Here is a 24250-nt window from a genome sequence, read left to right as displayed (position 1 = left end):
CACACAGTGAGCTCTGCTGCTGGGCTCTAACACATTGGGCCTTGTGTATAAAGTTTTCCCATTCAAACACAACCCTGCAGTAGAGACGGCAGCAAACAGAACAGCAGCTGAGGGCCAGTGAGACCAGCAGGAAATGGTCCTGATGTTGTGAAAGCAGCTCAGATTAGGAGGAGTCACTTCACTTTGCTGGGAACTACTGACAGTTAACATTAGAAAACCCCTGAAGGACCTCACAGCTGGGTACCAGCACCACAGAAGGGGAGCTGTCACAAAGTGGATAAGGATCAATATGTTTTGGAGCTAGGTGAACAGAATCTTGTCAAACAGCTTTTGAAATGATCATTGATAAGATCATTGTGTTGGGTTTTGCTGAGCCAAAGTTGCCATGTATCTAATATCTACAGATGCAGCACATCTGGGTTAGGAGCAGTGCTCTATGAAGAGCTGCTGGAGAGGTGCATGTAAGGCAGAGCTATCCTGTCCTATCCCCGACTGACTGATGCTTCACTGAACCCTCTCAGCAGACAGGAAGAGCCAGGGACAAACACAAGATTACTGCCCTAAAATGAAAATATTATAGTAACATACATTTCCCCTGCACACACAAACCTTAATCTGCACAATATCAGATTTGACGTAAATACTTTAAGCATGCATCCTTTCATGTCTCAGCTACTGTCAGGGTCCTGGGCCGTGTGCCCAGCGTTTTGTGTTCTGTTTTCACTGACTTTTGTTATGTCCTAGTTTGTTTTGGTCTTGATTATTGATCTTAGTTTCCTGTCTCGGTAGCTTTGCTTTGGTTCCTTTTGTTCCTGTCTCCTCTGCATCTCTGTCCTGTGTTTCATGTTTTACCGTATTTTTCAGACTATAAGTCGCTCCAGAGTATAAGTCGCACCAGCCAGAAAATGCATAATAAAGAAGAAAAAAATATATAAGTCGCATTTTTTTTTGAGGGGGGGGGGGGGTTGATAGAATCTGAGACCCAGAGCAGACATTTCATCTTAAAAGGCAATTTAAAATAATAATGGATTAAAGAACAGGCCGAACACGGTTACGCCTACATTATGCTAACGTAACACATTCAGCTTCATGACGCATAGACAACAAACTAAGGACATGTTCGGTATGTTAATGTAACATTAACAGTTATTCAGATAACCTGAGCATAAAGAACATGCTAACAAGTTCACCAAACCATCAATCCATTGAATTCTTCATCCTCGGTGTCACTTCTAAACAACTCCGTAGGTAGACGACGCACTGCTTCCTCTTCTGTGTCGCTTTCATCAGACTCGTCGTCAGTTGCAGTTCCAATTATTCCGGCCTTTCTGAATCCCGACAGGATGGTTTCGGTTGTCACTGAAGCCCACGCTTTGTTGATCCATCCAATGACTTCCAGGAAAGTTGGGTGGCGCATTCTCCCAGTTGCCGTGAAGCTGTGCTCTCCATCCATCATCCACTGCTCCTACAGGTTATGCAAGACTGCCTTAATGTCAAGTGTCTGAGTATTTTGGTTAATGTGTTAATAATTTCACATATAAGTCGCTCCGGAGTATAAGTCGCACCCCTGGCCCCGACTTATAGTCCAGAAATTACGGTACTCTCATAGTCCTGTGTTCCTGGTGCTAAAAACTGACTACCCAGGGTTGAGACCAGGAAGCAGAGTTGCAGTCTTACACGCCTCTCTGCACCTTCTCTCCTCCTGCCATCCCCCCAAAACCCCATCCCCATAGAGTCAGTGCCTGCTCCCAGACCACCAAAAACCAAAGCTAAAATCAGCAAAAAGCTATTTAAGCATAAAAATTCAAAAACAATAAATAATACAGCTTCATCAACTGCACCAAAGAATAAAACAATTAAATGTGGATTGTTAAACATTAGGTCTCTCTCTTCCAAGTCCCTATTAGTAAATGATTTAATAATTGATCAACATATTGATTTATTCTGCCTTACAGAAACCTGGTTACAGCAGGATGAATATGTTAGTTTAAATGAATCAACACCCCCGAGTCACAGTAACTGTCAGAATGCTCGAAGCACAGGTCGAGGAGGAGGATTAGCTGCAATCTTCAATTCCAGCTTATTAATTAATCAGAGACCCAGACAAAGTTTTCATTCTTTTGAAAGCCTGACTCTTAGTCTTGTCCATCCTAATTGGGAAAATCAAAAACCTGTTTTATTTGTTATTATCTATAGTCCACCTGGTCCTTACTCAGAGTTTCTGTCTGATTTCTCAGACTTTTTATCTGATTTAGTGCTCAGTTCAGATAAAATAATTATAGTGGGTGATTTTAACATCCATGTAGATGCTGAGAATGACAGCCTCAACACTGCATTTAATCTATTGTTAGATTCAATTGGCTTCTCTCAAAATGTAAAGGAGCCCACCCACCACTTTAATCATACTCTGGATCTTGTCCTAACATATGGCATAGAAACTGAAGACTTAACAGTACTCCCTGAAAGCCCCCTCCTGTCTGATCATTTCTTAGTAACATTTACATTTACTTTAATGGATTACACAGCAGTGGGGAATAAGTTTAATTACAGTAGAAGTCTTTCTGAAAGTGCTGTAACTAAGTTTAAGGATCTAATTCCTTCATTATTATGCTCTTCAGTGCCAACACAGTGCAGAGCAGCTACCTAAACTCTGCTCCCAGTGAGGTCGATTATCTCGTCAATAGTTTTACATCCTCACTGCGTATAACTTTGGATACTGTGGCTCCTCTGAAAAGGAAAGCTTCAAATCAGAAGTGCCTGACTCCGTGGTATAATTCACAAACACACAGCTTAAAGCAGATAACCCGAAAGCTGGAGAGGGAATGGCGTCTCACTAAATTAGAAGATGCTCATTTAGCCTGGAAAAAGAGTTTGTTGCTCTATAAAAAAGCCCTCCGTAAAGCTAGGACATCTTACTATTCATCATTAATTGAAGAAAATAAGAACAACCCCAGGTTTGTTTTCAGCACTGTAGCCAGGCTGACAAAGAGTCAGAGCTCTGTAGAGCCGAGTATTCCTTTCACGTTAACTAGTAGTGACTTCATGGATTTCTTTACAAATAAAATTTTAGACATTAGAGAAAAAATTATTCATAACCATCTCAAAGATTATTCTTCATGTTCGGCTGCTTTCAGCACTGCTGGTATTTGTTTAGACTCTTTTGCTCCAGTTGATCTTTCAGAGTTAACTTCAATAGTTACTTCCTCCAAACCAGCAACATGTTTGTTAGATCCCATTCCTACTAGACTGTTCAAAGAAGTCTTTCCAATTATTGATGCTTCAATCTTAAAAATGATCAATCAGTCTTTATTAGTTGGCTATGAACCACAGACCTTCAAGGTGGCTGTAATTAAACCTCTACTTAAAAAGCCATCACTGACCCAGCTGTCTTAGCTAATTATAGGCCAATCTCCAACCTTCCTTTTCTCTCAAAGACTCTTGAAAGAGTAGTTGTAAAACAGCTAACTGATCATCTGCAGAGGAACGGTTTATTTGAAGAGTTTCAGTCAGGTTTCAGAATTCATCACAGTACAGAAACAGCATTAGTGAAGGTTACAAATGATCTTCTTACAGCCTCTGACAGTGGACTCATCTCTGTTCTTGTCCTGTTGGACCTCAGTGCAGCTTTGATACTGTTGACCATAACATTTTATTACAGAGATTAGAGCATACTATAGGTATTAAAGGTACTGCACTGCAGTGGTTTGAATCATATTTATCTCATAGACTCCAATTTGTTCATGTAAATGGGGAGTCTTCTTCACACACTAAGTTTAATTATGGAGTTCCACAGGGTTCTGTGCTAGGACCAATTTTATTTACATTATACATGCTTCCCTTAGGCAGTATTATTAGAAAGCACTGCATCAATTTTCATTGTTATGCAGATGATACTCAGCTTTACCTATCAATGAAGCCAGATGACACACATCAATGAGTTAAACTGCAGGAATGTCTTAAAGACATTAAGGCCTGGATGACCTCTAATTTCCTGCTTCTAAATTCAGATAAAACTGAAGTTCTTGTTCTCGGCCCCACAAATCTTAGAAACATGGTGTCTAACCAGATACTTACTCTGGATGGCATTACTTTGGCCTCCAGTAACACTGTGAGAAATCTTGGAGTCATTTTTGACCAGGATATGTCCTTCAATGCACATATTAAACAAATATGTAGGACCGCTTTTTTGCATTTGTGCAATATTTCTAAAATTAGAAACATCCTTTCTCAGAGTGATGCTGAAAAGCTCATTCATGCATTTATTACTTCTAGGCTGGATTATTGTAATTCATTATTATCAGGCTGTCCTAAAAGCTCCCTGAAAAGCCTTCAGCTGATCCAAAATGCTGCAGCTAGAGTACTGACAGGGACTAGAAAGAGAGAGCAGATTTCTCCCATATTGGCTTCTCTTCATTGGCTCCCTGTTAAATCTAGAATAGAATTTAAAATCCTTCTCCTCACATACAAGGTCTTGAATAATCAGGCACCATCTTATCTCAAAGACCTCATAGTACCATATCACCCCAACAGAGCACTTCTCTCTCAGACTGCTGGCTTACTTGTGGTTCCTAGGATACTTAAGAGTAGAATGGGAGGCAGAGCCTTCAGCTTTCAGGCGCCTCTTCTGTGGAACCAGCTTCCAGCTTGGATTCAGGAGACAGACACCCTCTCTATTTTTAAGATTAGGCTTAAAACTTTCCTTTATGATGAAGCTTATAGTTAGGGCTGGATCAGGTGACCCTGAACCATCCCTTAGTTATGCTGCTATAGGCCTAGTCTGCTGGGGGGTTCACATAATGCACTGTTTCTCATTCACCTTATTTACTTTGTTTATACTCCACTCTGCATTTAATCATTAATTTATATTAATCTCTGGCTCTCTTCCACAGCATGTCTTTTCTCTCCCATCAGCCCAACCGGTCGCGGCAGATGACCCCCCCTCCCTGAGCCTGGTTCTGATGGAGGTTTCTTCCTGTTAAAAGGGAGTTTTTCCTTTCCACTGTCGCCAAGTGCTGCTCATAGGGGGTCGTTTGACTGTTGGGTTTTCTCTGTATTATTGTAGGGTCTTTACCCACAATACAAAGCGCCTTGAGGCGACTGTTTGTTGTGATTTGGCGCTATATAAATAAAATTGAATTGAAATTGAATTGTGTTTAGTTTTCCTTCCTCTCAGGTGTTCCTCATCGCCTCATTACCTAGTGTGTATTTATTGTCTGCATTTTAGTCGGTTTATTGTCAGGTTGTTGGTGTTGTTGTGGTGGAGTGTTCGTGTGTTCCTGTGTTGCCTCGTCTTGTTTTGGTTTATGCTCTTTGCCTGGCTCCAAGAGGATTTTTGTATGTTCTGTTCTGTGACTCATTAAATACTTTTTAGTTATGTCTGTCTGCAGAGGCCTGCAGTTGGTGCATCTCTGCCTGTCACACTGCCCACTATCACAGCTACTATATAACAGATCAAAATGACAAAATGAAAATATGATGATGTCAGAACTACAGCGCAGCTTATTCACTACAGTAGCTTACCAAAACACAAACTATCAAACAACATTATGATTCCATGTAACTTATATGAAAATAAATGTTTACAAACTTCTGAACATAAGCTATGATCATATTTTCTCTGCTTAAGGCACTCTTTAAAATTCATGTGAATATTTTGTGCAATAAGATATATTTCGAACTCGCCTGTTCTTAATGCAGCCGTTCACGCTGACCGCGTAATTATGCAGGATGGATTTAAGGTATTCACTTTTTTTGGATCAATGAACTGACCAATCAGACCGCTGCATTTGGCAACGCGCGCATTCTTAGGTCTCACACACACCAGTACTGAACACACCGTGATACAGGAACGGTAACGACGCTGCTCCGGGATTTCTCTGCCTCCTCAGATGTTTTCCCAACTCTGCCAACAAGAGCTCAAACTGTCCCCCTGACATCCTGAAATATGTACGAAAGCTTCAACTCCAAACCGTGAACTTCTCCCTGCTGCTGCTTTCTGAACCCAGAATCTCCGTTTCTTCCATCTTGCTTATTTTCCTCATGATGCCGTTAACACAGCCTGTGTGAAACACCTCACACAGGCTGTTTCACACAGGCTCCATTTCCCCTTCCTATCTAAGCTAAAGCTGTTCCACATGGCTTTGGGCATTATGATGGGTTTCCTGTCATTCCCAACATTTCAGAGGACGAACTGAAACAAGAACGTTGAAATTACCGTCCTATGAATGAAGCCATTAACTACCTGGAAACAGGAGAAAGGTCTCCTCCTGCTGTGAGGAGAGAAATCAGAGAACTTTCCATCCTTCTGAGAGAGTTTAACAAACTTCAGCTGCAAAATGAGATCCTGTACTGCAGGTTGGTGCAGAAACTCATTACCAGATGGTCCCCCAGGGAGCCTGAGAGACATGGTCATGAAGAACGGGGCATTACAGGTCATTTAGGTACTGAGTGGACCCCTGAGTTCCCTTGAGCCAGATTTTTGGGCCCAAAATGGCTGCTGAAAGAGAGATTAGGACTTGCTGTGTTTGACACTGCCGGAGGAGGCGGTGCCTCTGGTAAACATCCAGGTCACCTGACCTCCTGAGTTAGTCTTTATAGACCTTCTCTTGATAGTTCCAGACTAAAGCAGAAGATGGCTTGTTATCACCGACCTCTTCCTAATCAAAAAGTGTCTTTGGGAGAATTTCAGAATTCACTATGGCATTCCTGATGTTTTCCTTTTATTCTCTACATTTTACATCTGGACTTTCTCCTCCTCACATTTTCCAAACAGGAAACTCTGTTACTCTGGGCTCAAGACATTTGAGGTGAGTAATTTTCCAGCACTGCAGGCCTTCAAACATCAAACAGTAACACATTAAAGACGCATCACCAGGACTTATGGAAAGAGGCAAAAACATATCATTTATGCATCACTTATAGTGCTATAGTCAGGATAAAATGGGCCACAGCCATCTGAAAGAGAGTTTTTTGGTGCATGTCAGTAAGTTGTGGTCGTGGTACTTCAGCATGTGGTACTTCAGTGGTAGGTAATTTCAAATGCAGCTTTTCCAACTGCTCATCAAATATCAGCAAACACAAACTGAGCAGCAGCTCAGAGCAGCTGTGGAGTTCATGATCAGAGTTAAGTTAGATCAGCAGAGTTGAATGTGAATATTAACTGATGATCAATGTCAGTGTAGGGAGTGGAAATCAGCCAGGATAGTTTGTGAAACATCTGCTTCCATCTTGTTGACTTCAGTTGTGTAACTCCCATCGGAGCAGCAGAGGTCAGCTGATCACAGCTGATCACTGCTGATCACTGCTGATCACTGCCTGACACAAAGAAGATCTACTGGATCATTGTTAGCTGTGATTCTTCTCCCCACACTGAATCCTACTCTAACCCCTGACTGCACTCATTTTTCTGTTAAGGTGTGGAAAAGTAAAAAAATATTTAAAATTCTGATGTATTGCTATTATTTTATTATTATACTTATATAGCACGGGATTCAGTTAGCTTGGCCTAAAAATAGCTGGTAGAAATGCGTGTCTTCTTTCTTCCTCTGAGGACTTTAAAAGACTGTACATTTTCACTTTTACTCGAGTAAAAATGTTGAATCAGTGCTTCAACTTTTATCAGAGTATTTTATCAACACAAGCATCTATACTTCTGCTTAAGTACAGAACGTCTGTATTTTTGCCACCTCTGGTGAGATTCAAGGTATCCAAAAGGTTCAAACCACACCTCATCACCCCCGCAGACTTGGTACACTGAAGGACACAGACAAAACACTGTTTATGCCTTTAACTGTACAAGACAGGAACCTTCAGGTCTTAGGTTACATGAACCACAGATGCCGTGGCTGTTAAAGCCCTGCAAAGGGATTTGCACAGGTTTAAAGTGGGAGGCTGTAACCCAGGCTAATATGACCCAACTGAACTCTGTGATGCACCCGTCAGAGTATGAATGAGGCATGTTGTATAAAAGGCTTTGAGGGCTCAAAGTGGAGTAGAAAAGCGCTATAAAAGAACCAGTCCATTTATATTGTATCTAATGATTAATAATCCTAATATGAAATTGAAATAATGTAATTTTCATGCTTTGTCAGAAACCAGCAGATCTGCAGTTGTGTAACGTGTTTATAATCTGAGTCTGGGATGAATGGTACACATGAAAGGATTTCCTGATAAATTCCAAGAACAAAGTGTGTGAGATCTGCACAAAAACTGGGCTGATCGGTCTCCAGAACCTTTAAACAATTTTCTATACTTCTGCATAAACATGACCTGAAACATGGTTAGATTTTCACAAGCTGTAAATAAGCAAAAGAAAATAGATGATGTGCCATTTTTTCCACAATTGAAAGGCATCAAAACAATGCATTCTGCTATGACCAATTTTATTTACATTATACATGCTTCCCTTAGGCAGTATTATTAGAAAGCACTGCATCAATTTTCATTGTTATGCAGATGATACTCAGCTTTACCTATCAATGAAGCCAGATGACACACATCAATTAGTTAAACTGCAGGAATGTCTTAAATACATTAAGGCCTGGATGACCTCTAATTTCCTGCTTCTAAATTCAGATCAAACTGAAGTTCTTGTTCTCGGCCCCACAAATCTTAGAAACATGGTGTCAAACCAGATACTTACTCTGGATGGCATTACTTTGGCCTCCAGTAACACTGTGAGAAATCTTGGAGTCATTTTTGACCAGGATATGTCCTTCAATGCACATATTAAACAAATATGCAGGACCGCTTTTTTGCATTTGTGCAATATTTCTAAAATTAGAAACATCCTTTCTCAGAGTGATGCTGAAAAGCTCATTCATGCATTTATTACTTCTAGGCTGGATTATTGTAATTCATTATTATCAGGCTGTCCTAAAAGCTCCCTGAAAAGCCTTCAGCTGATCCAAAATGCTGCAGCTAGAGTACTGACAGGGACTAGAAAGAGAGAGCAGATTTCTCCCATATTGGCTTCTCTTCATTGGCTCCCTGTTAAACCTAGAATAGAATTTAAAATCCTTCTCCTCACATACAAGGTCTTGAATAATCAGGCCCCATCTTATCTCAAAGACCTCATAGTACCATATCACCCCAACAGAGCACTTCGCTCTCAGACTGCTGGCTTACTTGTGGTTCCTAGGATACTTAAGAGTAGAATGGGAGGCAGAGCCTTCAGCTTTCAGGCCCCTCTTCTGTGGAACCAGCTCCCAGCTTGGATTCAGGAGACAGACACCCTCTCTATTTTTAAGATTAGGCTTAAAACTTTCCTTTATGATGAAGCTTATAGTTAGGGCTGGATCAGGTGACCCTGAACCCTCCCTTAGTTATGCTGCTATAGGCCTAGTCTGCTGGGGGGTTCCCATAATGCACTGTTTCTTATTCACCTTATTTACTTTGTTTATACTCCACTCTGCATTTAATCATTAATTGATATTAATCTCTGGCTCTCTTCCACAGCATGTCTTTTCTCTCCCATCAGCCCAACCGGTCGCGGCAGATGACCCCCCCCTCCCTGAGCCTGGTTCTGATGGAGGTTTCTTCCTGTTAAAGGGAGTTTTTCCTTCCCACTGTCACCAAGTGCTGCTCATAGGGGGTCGTTTTGACTGTTGGGTTTTCTCTGTATTATTGTAGGGTCTTTACCCACAATGCAAAGTGCCTTGAGGTGACAGTTTGTTGTGATTTGGCGCTATATAAATAAAATTGAATTGAATTGAATTTAATTGAATTGAATTTAAGAGTTAATAGTTAATACGCAAGCCATGAAGCTCATGCATGCATCACAGTTTTGCAAATCTGAACAAAAATTGCATCATTTTGCATACTGTGTACAGGTGTTATTCAAGAAGATGAAGAAGACCACAGAGGAAGAGTCAGAGGAAGAGGAGGCAGCAGAAACCTTCTGACAGACTCAGGCAGTTCAGCTGAACACTGCCATGGTCCTTATGCCCAGTGTTTTGTGTTTTCACTCTTATTGTTCTGTTTCATGATGTTTCTTAGTTTTTTATTTAGAGTCTTAGTTTGTTTAATGTTCTATATTTGTTAGTTGTAGTTATTCATAGTGGTCCTCTGTTCCCTGCCGTACCCTGTGTCTGTCCTGTCCCTCTGTCATGTCTCTGGTCTGATGTGTTTTGTTGTGCTGTTTATTTCCTGTGCAGTGTGTCAAGTCTGCGTTTCTGTCTTCATCTAGTTGTTTCCTGTTTTAGTTTGACAGTCCCTGGTCCCAGGTGCTTTATGTTTACTTTTGCTTCTCTTGTCTGATCTGAGTAATCAGTTTCAGCTGTGCCCTCACCTGTTGCCCAGTTATCCCTCTGTGTATTTATGGTCTCAGTCTTCCCCTTGTTGGATTCTTGTTTCCATGGCTGTGTTCTGCTCTCTGCTGTTTCTAGTTTACCTCCCAGTTTAGGTTTAGTTGTCAGTTTGTTTTGTTACCTGGGTTCGTTTTGCCACTTCACGTTCAGCCTCAGTCAATTCTTACCTGCCGTCTCCTGAGTCCTGCCTTTGGGTCCTCACCTCCTTACACAGCCCGCTCACACACTGTGACACACTCTGTGTTACAGCATCAAATAATATTTATTTTCTTACATGTTGCACTCATTCTTGTGGTTTTTCTCATTGAACTAATACAGTAAAATTATTGAGGTTTTTTACATACAACATGAAAAATGTTTGTTGCATGCACATGTAGCACTCTCCCATTTCCCATTTCATCACTGAAACATTTTCCAACAGCTTTGACTAAGGTCCAGATTAACAGCTTCTTTTAATGGGATGGCTCTTACCTGAGTCCAGTTGATAGGACTAACTCCTGTAAGACAGAGTGACCACTTTATGTGGGACTGCACAGTATTTCACATATTCCAGTGTGCCACATTTTGACTGATTTGGCCCTAATTCATGGTAGGCTGTCATGGTAGGGTATACCCTGGAGAGGCTGTCAGTCTGTCACGGGCAGTCACACCTACAGCCAATTTAGCATCACCAATTAACCTAGCATGTATGTGAATGGTCAGTGGGCTGCTGCTTGTATAGTACATTTCTGTGAGCACTCAAACACTTTCTGCAACAAGCCTCATTCACCCAATTAGATGTTAGAGCTGGTTAGTATTAGACCTAAGTGCTTTTTTTCAGTCTAACATTCACACAGGCACACAAACATACACACACATGCACACATGCACAGACACACACACACGGACACACTTTGATGGATGCATGAGGGGCAGCACATAATGCAATCAAAAACACTGATCTATAAGGTGTTTCAGTCAATGAATCTTGATAGGCCCATTTGGACAAAACAAAGATGGGAGGCAGAGACGGCCACAACCATTTCTGATGAAACATGGGAGGGAGTCTGGACTGAGGCACATCGGGCCACAAGCTCAAATACGTGGCGGGAATATAAATGGAAAATTATTAGTAGGTATTTCAGGACCCCAGATGTAGTTGCTAAGATAGATCCTAACACACCAAGTTTGTGCTGGAGAAATTGTGGCTCTACGGTGCCCAATCATTGGTCATGCCCTAAACTGCAAAACCTTTGGGATGAGGTATATAAGGCCATAAACCAGATTTTTCAGGAGGTCATACCAAAGGATGTAACAGTCGCAGTACTTGGTATTATACCTGCAGGTGTGCAAGGACGAGCTAAATCATATCTTTTAAATATCCTTTTTACAGCTGCCCTGAAATGTATCACAATTAGGTGGAGGCAATTAGAACCACCCTCCTAATGTCTGGGTTCAAAAAGTAAGGGAATTGTACCTAATGGAATAGATAACATATTTATTAAGACTTCAAAAATCTTTTTTAGCTTACGGTGGGGGCCAGCAGAAGCCCTACTCATGTAAAGGTCCTCTCTCCTTCCCCTTCTTTCTAGTATTGTATGATGCTAAACCCACATAAAACTGTTAAATGTTATGCTGAGGTGTTTAATTGTTGAAAGATTCTACATTATTAACATGTATGTGAATTGTTGCTGATGCTGCTGTGTAACCGCTCTGTTAAAAAGTTAATAAAAAATTTTAAGTTAAAAAAAAAAAAAACACTGATCAAACATTTGAGCTCATCATGGAGAATGACTGAAGAGCTCCTTGTATGCCATCCTGTCCTTAACAATGCTTTGCAGACCTTGTCTGGATATTAGATCTTTCCCCAATAACATAACAATTACATGGGCTTTGAAATGCATTAATCCATTATGTGTAACTAGTACATACACAGTAACTCAACATTTATTGTCACCCCAGAAGAAATCTTTCTTTCCTTACCGGCTGTTATGTTCATCAGTGCTGACCGTGACTTATTTCAGCTGCTCATCCCTCAGTAGACAAAAATTGTTTAGACCACCTTATGAGAAAAGTCCTGTGGTGCTAAAGTTCTTTAAATGATGAAGTATATGGAGGAAACCCAGGCAGGTACAGGAAGAACATGCAAACTCCACACTGAAAGGCCCCACCAGAAGATCTGAAGCACAGTGAGGAACAGTGCTAACCACTGCATCACCATGCTGCCCAAATCAATGGGTCTGTGGGCAAGAGACAAGGTTTTTTGGTTCTTGAAAACTTCTGGTTTCCTAATTGTAATCTGAGTAGGCCCAGTAAATCTGGATTACCTTTGACTGCATATGGATAAACTGTTTTAAGAGCAAAAAGTGGACCATTTTAGTGCCCTTGATGAAGATATTGATTAGCATTTCTTCAGTTTATCTCCATTTACAGTCAATAACCAGCACACTGAACTGGATCTCCATATTTTGTAATCAGGAGTTTGCACCCTGAAATCCTGGCCGGTATTAAACACTGTTGCAATGGACTCTCAGATTGTTTTTGTCCTTGTTTGTGTTTATGCTGTAACTTTGTTGTGCTTTGTAAATTTTGGGATATGTCCTCAGGGTAACTATGTGTGAAAAACTTTCATGGACATACATATTTGTGTTTTCATTGAAGAACACATCATGCTTGACAATTTTATTTAACATATTCTTTTATTTTACTTGCAACATATTTACATTCTTCCCTAGTGGAACAGAATCTGACCACACTGCAGGCACTCTACGGGTAAAAAAAGATGCTGCAACACTGTGCAGGAACAAAAATGGACACAGTACTGTTAGTTTTGCTTTGCTATTGCCAGAAATTTGGTAGGAGGATAATTTTCAAAGATCAATTTGAATTTACAAGACTAAAAGGTAAAATCTGTTATGAATAGAAGATTAACCAGTAAATAATAAAACACAGTCCTGATTAATATTTGCTTTGTAAAAGACAGTCTTGACGCCAGTGGTGACTTTGCAATTCAGCTGATCACTCTTCATAACATTCTGGAGTATACACAAATTGCCATCATGAAAACTGAAGTAGTAAATTTTGTGAAAACCAATACTTCATTCTCAAAGCTTTTGGCCATGCCTGTTTCTCACAGCATATCTCATTGATAAAATCTCCAGTTACAGTGATGGACTTGTTCAAAGTTAAATTCCAGTCTTTATGAGGTAAAATATGGTCTGCCGGCTATCCTGGTCATCCTGTATGTGTTGAGTCCTGGGGAGTCAAACCCTGGTGACACACCTTTCTTGTTGAAAGGATAAAAGTTGAAAAGCTGTCTGTCCTGTGCCTCCAGGGAGACAGGGACATTGTTAACCTTCAACTTGCAAGGGTATGGCCTCTCAAACACCACCCTAAAAACTCTGTCCTGCAGGTAATCCAGCCTAATAGTTCGATACTTGGAGGGCACAGTTGTGTCAACCTGTGGCCCAAACTGCTGCATGACAAGCACCCCATCGGAATCCGCCTTGATCTCATAGAATGTCATATTCCTATAAGTGAAAAATCCCAAATATGGAGCTGGGTCAGGTGGTGGTCTCAGAGTTTGTTGAGCTTCCCTGAAAGCATTCTCCAGTGCTGGGATTAGGTAGCTATATGCCTGGCTCACAAGGTCCTCATCTGTAGGCCGAACTCCTGCCATCAAGATCACCAGTCCCAGCTTGAGCTGGGGTACAAGGGAGAGGGTGGCACCAAACCCATCCAGGTCACCATCTTTTCTCACCACACTGTAGCCAAGCTGTTCATTGATCTCCCAAGGCGTACCAGTGAAGTTGGCAAAGTAGCCTCTGTGGCATCGGATGATTGGGGTCATCATTGTGTTCAGGGTGTCCTGGTGGAGCAGAGTGACACCATACGTACCCAGAAGAGCCATCATAAGTTTGGCCATGTCAGCTGCTGTGGAATACATCTGACCCGCAGGCCGATACCAGCCAAGGTTGTAAAGGGGAGCTCGCTTTCCATTGCTGTACACACCCACAGCCATTTGCTTCTGAATGGCTAGAGTAAAGTTAAAACCAGTGTCGTCCATGCTGAGTTGCTTGAGAATGTTGTTTGAAACCCAGCTCTCAAAGTCTATGCCAGTCACCTTCTGGGCCAAGATGTTGGCCAATAAAGAAAAAGCAACATTGCTGTAGTGGCATCTGAGGGGAAACAGAAAATCACATCTCAAATGTTGGCAAATTCTCTTTGGATGGTGTTAAAAAACAAAACAAACATTGGTCTATACTCTATATACTGCATCTAGATCTCCTCTGGCCATGCACATAAAAAAAATTAATCTTACAAAAACAGTACAACAAAGAAGGAAACTTACTTAGTGCCTGGGTCTGCCACAAGGACATCATCTTGTAACAAATTAAGGGCTTCCTGCGTATCTCCACTCCAGAGAAGGTTAGTTGATCTTAATCTTCTGGGTAAACCTGCACAAATGTCAATACCGCAAAGTGATAGTGCATGACAATATTTGACCAATGTATGTGTATGAACCCTTCACTTGACTTACAACTTGAATTAAAAATATTAATTAAAAACATGAATTAAAACAGTGTACACAATTTATCTTGAATTGGCACATTTTTTAAAAAAAAGCAGAAAGACTTTTTTCCCCTGCTCCTGGGATTAGTTGTTGGGGGCCTTTTGCCCCCTGGTAGGGTTCTCCCAAAGCAAATTGGTCCTGAGTGAGGGACCAGACAAAGAGCAATTCAGACAATCCCTATGAGAGGAAAATCAAAAGAACAGCTTAACCTGCCTGGGGTAGGATTACCAGGTGCCCCACCATAGGCCTGAGGAAGGTGCTTGAGGGAGAGCGCCTGGTGGTAGGCCTCAGCCCAGCTGGGCACAACCAGAAGGGGAAACTTGGGTCATGGGACATGGCAGACTAATCCCCAGCTATTGAGGCTGGTGACTGGGACATGGATCATCACCTTTCTGGTAGGGAAGAAGCCTGAGCTAGTGCATGAGGTTGACAGATACCGACTAGATATGGTTGGGCTCACCCTGATGCATGGCTTATGCCCTGGGACCAGACTCCTGGAGAGAGAGGCTGGGTCTGTTCCACTCTGGAAGGCTAGGATGGGTAACCTTGTATCCCTTGTTGCCTGTATATTGGGTTTTTTGCCGATGGATAACAGGATTGCTTCCCTGTGCCTTTGTTTCAGGGAACTCCTCCTGACTGTTGTTTGCACTTGTGTGCCAAATGACACTTTAGAATACCCAGCCTTCTTGGAGTCACTGGGCAGGGTGCTAGAGGATGCTCCATCTAGGTGATGCCATTGTTCTACTGAAAGACTTTAACACTCACGTGGACAATGCCAGTGAGATCTGGAGGGGTGTGATTGGGAGGAATGGCCTGCCTGATCTGAACCCGAATGTTGTTTTGTTATTGGACGTCGGTGCAAACAGAGTTTGTCCGTAACAAACACTAAATTTGAACAAAGGGTGTCCATAAGTGCACGTGGCACCAGGACACCCTAGCTCGCAGGTTGATTTTGTAATCGTATCATCAGATCTATGTTCTGGACACCCGGGTGAAGAGGGAGCTGAGCTGTCAACTGATCACCACCTGGTGGTGAGTTGGATCAGGTAGCGGGGAAGGACGATGGACAGATCCGGCGCACCTAAACGTATTGTGAGGGTGCGCTGGAAATGTCTGGCTGAGGCCCCAGTCCACAAGATCTTCAACTCCCACCTCCAGCAGAACTTCAACAGCATTCTATGGGAGGCTGAGGACGCGGACCATATTCCACATGTTATATGTTCAGGCCACTGCATGGAGCTGCGGCTGCCAGGTGGTTGGTAATCCCCGAACCAGATGGTGGACACCGGAGGTGAAGGGGGCCATCAAGTTGAAAAAGGAATCGTATCAGGCTTGGTTAGCCTGTGGGACTCTGGAAGCAGCTGATGGGTACTGGCAGCCTAAGCAGAGTCTGGGAGTGAGGGAGACAACTCACCTATTACTGGGGGAGAGGTCGCAGGGATAGTTAAACAACTCTTTGGTGGCAGGCCCCCTGGGGTGGATGCAATTCACCCTGCGTTCCTGATGGTTCTGGATGTTGTAGGGCTGTCTTGGTTGACACACATCTGTTTTTTGTTTGGTGATCTAGGGTGGTGGTACTGGACTGGCAGACTGGTGAATAACATCCTCAAGACCAGAGGATGTGCTCCAGTTATGGAAAGGAGAGTTCATCCATTAGTCAAACCTTGGATTCAAGAGGAACAACACGGTTTCCACCCTGGTCACAGAACAGTGGACCAGCTCATTATCCATCCAGTCTACATGTTTTTTGTGGACTTGGAGATGGCAATCAACCCTGTCCCTCAGGGTATCCTGTTGGGGATGCTTTTAGAGTATGGGGTGTCTGGCCTGTTTTACAACCTGTACAACCCAGTGAAACTTCCAGTGAGTGTTGGACTCCACCAGGACTGGCCGTTGTCACCAGTTCTGTTCATAATTTTTATTGAAAGAATTTCTAGGTGTAGCCAAGTGGTGGAAGACTTCCACCTGTGTTAATTTTGACAGCAAATTTTGATTTAGTTTAAGTCATAGTCTTTTGATGAAAATGTAATTCAGTTTTAGTCATAATTTAGTCATCTGACTAATTATCAACTAATTATCGTAGGAATATAGTCGACTAAATCTACAGTTGATTCAGTCGACTAAAATATAAAGGGTGTAAAATCTAAATGCTTTTTATTCACTTCCCTTGAATTAGTCATTATACACACTTACACAAAATTAAACACTTATTAGAAGTTATGGAATATTATTAATGCTTGAAAGACCAATACACACAAACATATTGAACAAACAACATCTTTGTTTACCTGACCCTTGTTTATTGAGCATAACAATAAAATATTGATGAGTAGGCCTGCTCTGCCTGAAAAATTCACAGGCTAGTTTGGCCTTCAGGGTTTAGATCAAATTTGTGCATCTGTGCGTTTGATTGGATGTTTTCCTAACTTGTCCCGCCCTGTCACAAAATTAAATAAGTTCTGTTGTTGTGATTTGGTATATAGTTAAAACCGAACTGATATTGAAAGCTTACTGATTATGTACAAGTATGTCATGTGGTGGGGTTTCTGTCAGTATTGGCCCACTTAAACAGAGTCATCACTGGATATTATTTAAAGCAGAAGTTCTTTGGCTCTACACATACATATGGGTACATTCATCTATCAGCTTTGTTTGTGGCCTGTCATCAAATAAATGGAAGTCTACACTCAGTGTCCTCATTTGTTAATCCTTGTTTTTCCATTGTGGGAGAACAGAGCTGATTAGTTCTATCTCTGGACACAGCTCAGTGTAATTATAGCTTCTTTCCCCTGATTTCAAGTTAGCTAAGGTGCTGTAGTGGGTGGCAGGTGTGTGCTTACATTATGAATTACATTATGTCACATATTAGACCTATATTTGACCACTATTGTTTACTGAGCTGTTTGACTATGTTGTAATGGTCTGCCCTTCAGAAAGATTCTGCTTCCTGAGGGCATCATCCTCATCAATCATCTTTACCTATGACGGGAACTGTCTTTCTGCCAAAAATGAACCCATTGTTAGAGCCAGTAGTTTGTTACTCCTGTCCATCCATCAGTTTTCTGTACAACTCATCCAATTCCAGGCTTATCCCAGATGCAATAGGGCAAGGTACACCCTGCACATCTTGCCAATCTATTGCAGAACCAAAACGCAGAGACAGACAATTATTCACATGTACAGACAAGTTCACAAAGAGACGTCAGGGGTGGGGTGTCCCACTTGGAGATGTGGTACGAGAGCTCTATGTACACAGTGACGGCGGAGGGTTTTGGCTTTCGTGCCTGTCTCCAAAAATCGCTGAAGTCACCAGAAAAATTCAGCTAGCTGCTGTACTAATGTAAGCAAGGGAATTTTCTTTGTTGCTGAAAATTATTCCGATGTTAAACATTAGTTCCACGTGACGTTTCTACCAGGTCGCTTGCACCCCAGCTGTCATGACCCTGTGCCCCACCACACACTTGAGAACCGCAGCCTAAATTTAACCAGAAGGTGACTGAAAATAAAACCTTAAACCTTAAAATGGAACAGCAGTCTTCTGGTCTGAAGCGAGATGCATTTATACCACCACCAACATGCATGTCACTTATTACAAACTTTGTCGCCCTCCCATATGTTTTATTGGTATGGTCTTCCTGACCACTCAAAGCACTTTAGGCTACAAGTCACATTTTAAGCAGACATTCATAGAGCACTTTTTTCTATACACTTCAAGCACAGTTGTTTGATGTGTGTTGCTTCAATGTATCAGAGATGGTTAAAACAGGCTGTGGGGTTACCAGAGAGATGACTGGCCATCCTGCGCAGGGTGAGTTCAGGGGTGTTGCTGCCCAGGGTCCTTACTGGTGAGGATGCTGGTTGCCTGCCCTTCCCCAGTGGGTTCTTGATGGTGAAGTTGTCTAAATACTTCTCCAGAGGGTCATCCAGAGAGTCCACCAGACCATCCTCCCATAGTTTGTATAGCATCAGTGTGGGAAAGATCTTAGAGAGGCTTGCAATTCTGCAGTCACAGTAATTCAAGTAAGTGCACCACATTGATATGGTGGTGTAAATAAATGTATCCTGGTTCAATGCATATAGTATTTCCACTGAACAGATTCAAGCACCTATCATGGTGAGGTTTAGTGTCATAGATCACACAACCATGGTCTAATCCCTAACTCCAACTCTGAGCCTCACATCACAGAGAAGACTCACACTGCTGGTTACAGCATGCATGGTAGTAAATATTGTTCAAATGAAGGTGTTAGTATTATGGAGTGAAAGAACACCTGTATGATACATTGTGCAGAAGAGTAAGTCTCACCTGTACACTGTGTACTCGTTGGGTGCAGGTGAGGAGGGGTCACTTGTGTTCTTCTTGCCAAAGTGTCCATTCCACAGAACTGAGTCATTTAAAACCACGATGGCTGACATCGAAGGTAGCTTGGTGGTGTGAATTCTTGACCTCAAGAGTACATCTATCTGTTAGGAGAAGCTTCATTAAGACCAAAGGTAAAATGCTGCATGAGAACATTTCAATATATATACTCCATATTTGCTGAAAGGATTCACTTTTTCTAATGCCACCCTCAGTGATGTGATGGGATGCTTGAGCGGCACAGGCTCCGGAAAGCGAGGACACATTTCTTCTGCTGTCACTGTTTTGGTCCATCCATCTGTGAACAGGGGAGAAAAGGCAGGCTCATCATGTCTGAAGCACGCAGACAAATCTATCTGTAACAGCAGGGTTTATTTTTAATATCTTTTACATCATATTTATGGAGAAGGGCACGTCAAAAATGTATGTATTACCAATCATCATCATATCTAAAGATTCTGACCTTTTAGGGAATGTGGCAGTTCCCAAGTATTGTATGTTGTACATGTAAACAAAACGTAAGGAAATGTGTTTGGTTGATTATTTCTTTTTTGCAATCAATAAATCTTAAGATCTTAAAGCCTGTTGATTTCCCTTACATGGAGCCACATTGATAAGGAACATGTATCTGTGGGCTGAGCAGCAGAGTCCAGTCGGTGGGTTGTGAGAAATAATCAACCAAACACATTTCCTTCCTTTTTGTGTTTATATTTATGCAGTTAACAGAGCTGCAGCGTGACCAGCTGCACTGATGGTTTCAGAGAAGAAAAGCAGCTGCTGTTGGTATGACACATGAAGATATGGAGTTATGTGTTTTCAGTGTTTTTATTGACCCTTTAGGTAACAGTAAATGAATATCCCAAAGGTGAGAAAACACCTGTGTATTTGGATGGTTGATGGATGACACACCTTTAATTGAACTAGGCCTGTTATTAAATATGGGCATGTATTAATATGATATTGGAAATACACTATTAATAATTGCAGTTTTAATTAAGAAAGTGTTCTGCAGTTTGTAATCTCTGCTAAAGTGACAGGACAGACTGTAACGTGTGCTGATAAAAATGCACAAGCCATAAAACAATTACAGTGTTCATTATTAAGTGCCATAAATATGTTATACTTTAGCTGTCCCAGGGCCACAAGGTTACAAAGCTGGGTAGTTTATTGTATGTCATCAGTGCCAGTGTGTTTGGCACCATCAGACAGCACACTGCTGTCTCTCAGGAGGAGTTAAGTCTGCTTGAACACCCTGCTGATCCCTCTGCTACTATTTCCAGCTTTGTGTAATCCTGTTGCAGCTCCTGCAAATGAGCAGTTACACAAAGAGGCTAAGAAAGGCCTCGTTCCAAAAGCGGTCCCAGGCTAGAAAATACTGTGCATGCTGTGTGAGTGTAAGCCAGTGCTGGCTAGCAAATCTTTACCTGTCTTCAGTTTTGGCTTCCTATACTGCCATATGAAGCAGCAGGTCATGACCACAGAGAGCAAGAAGAAGACAATCATGCCGAGCATGGTCCATTTCACCTTCATCGTGCTTAATGCTTCTTATAGGCAGCAACCAAAGTCTACAAAAAAGTTGCACAAAATGTTTTTGTGAAATGCACACTGTGCAAAGCTCACAGGCACGCTGACAAGTTCTTTCTTTTTCTGCTGACGTGCAAGAACATCAGTTCTGTTAGAGATCAGTTAGCTTACCAACGAAGTGCAAAGAAGCCTCTCAGAAGCCTTTCGTTATCTCTGTGGTATTCTCCATCATCAGACAAGAAAAATCCACAAATTAATTTCCTATAAGGTCCACAGAAGATTCCAGCTCTGCTGCTCATGAACCGTCACTGGCCGTCTACTACATGCAGTTAATCCTGACTGCGATCCCTGGCTCCAGAGGAAGAGTTCAGTCTATTCCCACTCAACATGACATCATAATCTGCTGGGACACTCAGCTGCACCACCAAATGTAAGGAGGGCAGGAGAATGGAAACCTCCTGAGGAATCACACTTCCTGTGGGGCTAATTTGACACATGCATCATTGTATCAGAAGCAAAGGGACAGTCTTATGGAAAATAATAAATAGTGATGTGAATGAACACAGGTTTGAAAGCTGCATGGAGATGAAGGACCACACAGAGTTTTTAAGAGCTTAAATCATTTTTGCACATAAAATTTCTTCTAAGTTCAAGTTACCAACATCTCTGTGATACTAAGACTGGACGTCCACAGTGCCTCTCCTTCAGCACATGGAACCATATACAGAATATATGCAGGAATTTTCCAAACACATTAAGTTAAATAGAAAGTGAAGATGCAGAGATGTTGTGTCAGGTAACAACAACAACAACAACAACATTTAGACCATGTAGAACATGTACATGTTTTAACTTACACATATACTCATATTTATTTAGCATAAAATCCAAATTTGTGACTACAGCATCAAATAATGTAAATATCACAGAAATCAATCAGAATGCTTCAATGTGCTCAAGCCAGTGTGGTGCCTCTCTGAGCCACTAGAGGGCACTCTAGATTTTAAATGAACAGATTTACAGACCAATGCAGACCTATAGATAGATAGATAGATAGTTTAAACATTTGATATGTTTTCTATGTTCTTTTCTGAATAAAAGATTTATGAGATTTATTTATATTTTATACAGCATCTTTGGGTTTGTATTTGAATGGGAGAGGCAGTCATGTGTGCTGCAGCAGTTCTCTGCTGTGTCTAAATCTGTACCCACGGATGCTGATTTAAGTTGTTCTCAGCTGCTTAATTCCTGAATGGCAGAACTCTTCAGGCTGTAACTTCTAAACAGAAAGAAAATTTCCTGTTCTTCGTTAGCATTAGCAACATTTACTTTATTGACTAGAGGTGTTGCCATATACTGACACTGATAATAATTTTGAAATTAAATATTAATATTATTGATGTACATATGATAGTATTACACCTTATTGCTGGCTGATATCACAGTGATGACAGTTTTAGCTACTGGATTTATTTGTCTTTGGCATGGAAACAAATGATTCAGTTTCATGGTTTTACTTTGTATTATTATATCATTGTGTAAGTCATCACTTTCAGAATAGTAGTTCAGCTGATTCTCAACATCTGTTGTGAACAAAAAGTTTTTTTCTGATACAATATTAGTGAAAATAATGTTGTACGAGACTGTTAGAAGATAAGTCTCTGAACACCCTGGATTACAGTGTCAAAGGAACTTTTCATTTTGCTTGCAGTGACCTATTTATCAACTTCATATTTACACTGGAATTAAATGTAGCAGCTTTTTGTAGAGTAACTTCAGTGTTTTGCTACATGTACTGAGCAGCTTTGGCTCAGGTGGTACAGGGTTGGTTGAAGGTTGGTGGATCGATCCCTGGCTCCTCCATGCTGATGCGTCTATGTGAGAGTGCAGGACAGAGTTTTTAGGCATTGATAAATGTGTTGTGTGAATGACAGATCAGCATTTTTAACTATAACTGCACTCAGGCTGATGCTGTGGAGCCTGACTGGTATTTACCACAGAATACCAGAACTGGCAGGTCCACCACTGGTGCCCTGTGCTTTTCACAGATGACAGCAGGTTCACCCTGAGCACATGTGACAGATGTGAAAGGGTCTGGAGAAGTCGTGGAGAACGTTATGCTGCCTGTAACATCATTCAGCATGACCGCTTTGATGATGACTCAGTGATGGTCTGGGAGGCACATCCATGGAGGGACACACAGACCTCTGCAGGATAGGCAAAGGCAGCCTGCCTGCAGAGGATCCTGGGTTCCTCCTGGTGGACAACAATGCCTGGACTCAGACTGTCCAGGAGCTCCACAATGTCCTGGTCCAGGACACCATCTGTTGTCTAATTAGGAGCACCGTCTAATTTATATATATATATATATATATATATATATATATATATATATATATATATATATATATATGCACACTTTAAAAAAAGAGGAGAAACTTGCAAATTAGTAGAATATCTCTGGTGGGGATAGTGTTAGCTGTGGCTAATTTAAGCTTCATTGACCCCCACAACCCTGAAAAGGATAAATGGATGAATGGATAACTTAACTTTGATAAACCACCACAGAGAATGAATCCGCTGTAGCTCCATCATCATCTTTTCATATATTCATTTGAATTCATTTCTTATATAGTGCCTAATCACAACAGTTGCCTGATGGTGCTTTGTATTGTAGGTAAAGACTGTATTACTGAGGATTTCTTTTTAGCAATTTCTACCTAAACCTTACTCCCACAGAAGGTAATTATCTTGTTAACAGTGCTCCTCACTGCGTACAACACTGACCACTAAGAATGGTAACTGGTAAATGGAAAGTTCTTATATAGTGCTTTTCTACTCTAGCTGAGCACTCAAAGCGTTTATGAAGGTGAAATCAGAAAGGTTTACCTCTGCGGTATAATCCACAAACCGGTGCCTTAAAGCAGAGAACTCATAAGCTGGAGAGGAAACAGCATTCAGCTCAGCACCGTCAACCACACGACTCTGCCGAGTACATGTGACTGTCTGTGCTGGGACCATATGTATTTACATTATACATGCTTCCCTTTGATAATATTATCAGAAAACATTGCATATATTTTCGTTATATACTGCATATATCTGCTATGCAGATGATACTCAGTCATATTCATCTATGAAGCCAGATGACATAACTCAGTTAGTTAAACTATAGGCATGTCTTAAACACATAAAGGCCTGGATGGCTTTTTATTTTCTGCTTCTAAATTCAGACAAAACTGAGGTCACTGTATTTTATCCTAAATATGTCATGTCTAATGAAATACTGACTCTTGGTGGCATTACCCCGGCCTCCAATAACACTGTAAGGATTATTGGAGTTGTTTTTTGACCAGGATGTGTCCTTCAGTGTGCACATTAAAGAAATATGCTTTCCTTCTTTCAGTAGAGCCCTTCGCTCCCAGACTGCAGGCCTACTTGTGGTCTTTAAAAGTAGAATGGGAGGCAGAGCCTTCAGTTATCAGCCTCCAGCTCACAATTTGGATT

General features: G+C 41.4%; 1 protein-coding gene across 1 annotated transcript; it reads right to left on the bottom strand.

Annotated features, from left to right (window-relative positions):
* Positions 1 to 12971: 12971 nt before the first annotated feature.
* LOC115783009 (putative beta-lactamase-like 1) lies at positions 12972 to 21108 on the bottom strand. The gene is made up of 7 exons (XM_030733586.1): positions 20915 to 21108; positions 20644 to 20784; positions 19414 to 19517; positions 19166 to 19323; positions 18639 to 18859; positions 14638 to 14743; positions 12972 to 14464 (listed from the first exon to the last, which is right to left on the bottom strand). Exons 2-7 carry the CDS (start codon positions 20747 to 20749, stop codon positions 13486 to 13488), a joined length of 1674 nt encoding a protein of 557 aa, XP_030589446.1. The 5' UTR covers positions 20750 to 20784; positions 20915 to 21108; the 3' UTR covers positions 12972 to 13485.
* Positions 21109 to 24250: the final 3142 nt, after the last annotated feature.

Source organism: Archocentrus centrarchus, chromosome 7, assembly GCF_007364275.1.
Source record: "Archocentrus centrarchus isolate MPI-CPG fArcCen1 chromosome 7, fArcCen1, whole genome shotgun sequence".
Lineage (NCBI taxonomy): Eukaryota > Metazoa > Chordata > Actinopteri > Cichliformes > Cichlidae > Archocentrus > Archocentrus centrarchus.
The sequence above is the reverse complement of the archived record's forward strand: the minus strand, read 5'-3'. Positions and strand labels throughout refer to the sequence as shown.

What these genes read in the sequence shown, in the direction of transcription:
- LOC115783009 (XM_030733586.1), bottom strand. Translation starts at nt 20,749, where the DNA reads ATGAAGGTGAAATGGACCATGCTCGGCATGATTGTCTTCTTCTTGCTC. An exon ending in GAAGCCAAAACTGAAGACAG is followed by an intron (nt 19,518 to 20,643) that starts GTAAAGATTTGC and finishes CCCTGTTCACAG; the next exon opens with ATGGATGGACCAAAACAGTG. An exon ending in AACGAGTACACAGTGTACAG is followed by an intron (nt 18,860 to 19,165) that starts GTGAGACTTACT and finishes CTGTGACTGCAG; the next exon opens with AATTGCAAGCCTCTCTAAGA.